Here is a 3134-nt window from a genome sequence, read left to right on the forward strand (position 1 = left end):
GGGGTCCATCACGGGGGGGGGTGACTGTTGCCCTCCCTGTGCCAGAGCCCACGGAGCGGCCCCGCACCATGTGTGAGCGTTGGCGGCAGAGCTTGCTGGAGCACTACGGGGGCAGCCCCCGCAGCGACCAGTACGTGCCGCAGTGCGACGCGGGGGGCGACTTCACCCCGCTGCAGTGCCACGGGGACAGCGGGTACTGCTGGTGCGTGGACGAGAGCGGCAGGGAGATCCAGGGCACGCGCTCGGAGCCCGGCAGCACCCCGCCATGTAAGAGCTCGGCACCCCAAGTGTGACTGACACACACACCACCCCCCCCCCAATCTAGCACAGCACGGGCTCCTGGGGCTGTACCCTGCACCTGCTTGGGTGCAGAGCCAAGGGGCCGATGCTCCCCGAGCCATCTCTCTCTTTGTCCGTCCGTCCCCCCGCCCCCCATTTATGTGCCAGGTCTCCCCAGCGTCGCACCGCCCAGCATCCGGCCCTCGCCCCGGCCCGACGTGTCCCCACCGGCCACGGGGACCTTTCTGCTCTACGCTCAGGGACAGCAGATCGGTTACCTCCCGCTCAACGGCACGCGGCTGCAGAAGGAGGCGGCGAAGACCCTGCTCTCCCTGCATGTACAGTATCTCCAGCACCAGGGTCGGGGTGCAGGACCACCGGAGGGAGTTAGGGACGGGCTGATGCTGCGACTCTGTGTTTCGCATCTCCCTGGACCACTCTTGTCTGAGCTGTGATGGTTTGAGGCAGGGGTGGGGGGTCACCTCTCGAAGGTTGATGTTGGTTTGTGGGGACATTGGCTGTGCCGGCTGCTTTGGCGCCGAGGGCTGTGCCGCTGCCTTGGCGCCGAGATGGAGGAGGAGCGCTCTCACCTCTTCCTCCAGCCGTCCCCCAGCAGAGGGGCAGGTCACAACCTGGGGCTGCCTGCAAAGGGAAGGAGCACGAGTGCTCACAGAGCTCCCCCAGCCATCGGTCACGGGCCCCGGGCTGCCAGCTGCACGTCTCTGCTGCAAAACTTGCCTTTTTCCTTCCTCGGACTCCTCTTGGAGCGTGGCCACGTGCATCTCCAGCCAGGCCAGACCGAGGGAGAACGCTGAAAGCTGGGCCACAACCCTCCCTGCACCCCGGGGAACTGAAACACCTCGCCAAGTATTCCCTTTCCCCATCCTGAAGGTCATTCCTCGGGCTGGCTTCACTGTTGGAACGGTCTCTCCTTGAGCCGAAGGGTTTCAAACCCATCTGGACGTGGGTGTGTGCCTGCGACAGCTGGCCTAAAAACCTCTGCTGCAGGATTCAGCCGGGGGTGTGCAGTAGGAGCCCGTCAGTGTTGGGTATTGCTGGGGAGAAGGAATCTTGAACGTCATTCCCCGTTGCTGCATCTCACAGAGTGCCCCGGGCAGCTCCCAACGCGGGCTGGTGGGATAAGGGTGCTCATTGAGCCTCCTGGCCGTGGCCCAGGCAGGATTTCACCGTGTGTCCCTCTCCCGACCCTGGCAGGGCTCCATCGTGGTGGGGATCGACTATGACTGCCGGGAGAAGACGATCTATTGGACCGACGTGGCCGGCCGGACCATAAGCCGGGCGAGTCTGGAGCCAGGCGCTGAGCCAGAGACCGTGATCAACTCAGGTGTGTTCCCATCACCAGTGACATCGGCCCAAAGCCACATCCGGGGGTCCACGCCAGTTTGTGCCCATCGCCGCTTTGGGGCTGTCCTGCTTTGGGGCTGTCCTGCTTTGGGGTCCTCCTGCTTTGGGGTCCTCCGTCTGCGCTCACATCCCTTGGCTGTGGGTCAGGCGGGTCGAGGCACCGTGACAGGTCCAGGAGCAGCATGTCCCCAGCCACTGACCACGTCCATCCCTCCGGCAGGGCTCATCAGCCCCGAGGGGCTGGCGGTGGACCACCTGCGCAGAGCCATGTTCTGGACCGACAGCGGCCTGGATAAGATCGAGAGAGCCCGGCTGGACGGCTCTGAGCGGCGGGTGCTCTTCGACACGGAGCTCGTCAACCCCCGGGCCATCGCAGTGGACCCCGTCCGAGGGTGAGCAGCAGCGTTTCTGGAGGGGCTTTGCACGCAGGGCTTTGCAAGGTGTGAGTCGGACGCACGCAGTGGTGCCAAGGCCCCATCCTGACCCTGGGAGCAGCTCTCCTACATTGCACACCCCGTAGGAGGGATTGGCTCTGTTCCCCACCCCCTCTTTGATTTAATAATTCAGGATTTGGCTAAACCTGCTGTTTCAGTGTCAGGATGTGCATTATTTTTAAAAGCTTTGAAACATGCCTGGCGTTTGAAAACACAAGCTGTGCCTCTGGGGTGCTGTTGCGATACAAAATGTGCTACTCCTAAGGCTCGCCCTCGTCCAGGAGCTACAGTTTGGGTCGTAAACATGTTTGACATCATTCTGGTTTTCTTTTAGAGATTTTTTCAAATCGAATAAAGATTTTTTTTCAGGCACCGTTAAGGGGAAAACCAGGCCTCTCTCCTGACAAGAACCAGTAACGAAGAGAAAGCCGATAATCTCCTACCGCTCCCTACTGTTGTGTGTCCTGTTTGTTCATTATGTAATTATTTCCCAAGCAACCTTTACTGGACGGACTGGAATCGTGAAGCACCCAAAATTGAAACTTCCACTGTCAGCGGAGCCAACAGGAGGGTCCTGGTGAACAAGGACATCGGCTTGCCCAATGGCCTGACGTTCGACCCCTTCTCCAAGCTGCTCTGTTGGGCAGATGCAGGTAAGTGCCGGGTCCTGCACTTGGGCCACAACAACCCCATGCAGCGCTACAGGCTTGGGGAAGAGGGGCTGGAAAGCTGCCTGTTGGAAAAGGACCTGGGGGTGCTGGTCGACAGCCGGCTGAACATGAGCCGGCAGTGTGCCCAGGCGGCCAAGAAGGCCAATGGCATCCTGGCCTGTATCAGAAATGGTGTGGCCAGCAGGAGCAGGGAAGTGATCGTGCCCCTGTACTCGGCACTGGTGAGGCCGCACCTCGAACACTGTGTTCAGTTTTGGGCCCCTCACTACAAGAAGGACGTCGAGGTGCTGGAGCGTGTCCAGAGAAGGGCAACGAGGCTGGTGACCTGGGGGTCTGGTCGACAGCCGGCTGAACATGAGCCGGCAGTGTGCCCAGGCGGCCAAGA

The 3134-nt window shown here is 61.3% G+C and overlaps 1 protein-coding gene across 1 annotated transcript in view; it reads left to right on the forward strand.

Annotated features, from left to right (window-relative positions):
- Window positions 1-3134, forward strand: part of NID2 (nidogen 2) — a 22739-nt gene that overhangs the window by 16657 nt on the left and 2948 nt on the right. The window contains 5 exon segments of the mRNA XM_019474778.1: window positions 46-267; window positions 448-617; window positions 1495-1624; window positions 1865-2036; window positions 2574-2731. Of these exon segments, the coding sequence (XP_019330323.1) occupies window positions 46-267; window positions 448-617; window positions 1495-1624; window positions 1865-2036; window positions 2574-2731 (852 nt within the window).

This window comes from Aptenodytes forsteri, unplaced genomic scaffold (assembly GCF_000699145.1).
Source record: "Aptenodytes forsteri isolate BGI_AS27 unplaced genomic scaffold, ASM69914v1 Scaffold76, whole genome shotgun sequence".
NCBI classification, from domain to species: domain Eukaryota; kingdom Metazoa; phylum Chordata; class Aves; order Sphenisciformes; family Spheniscidae; genus Aptenodytes; species Aptenodytes forsteri.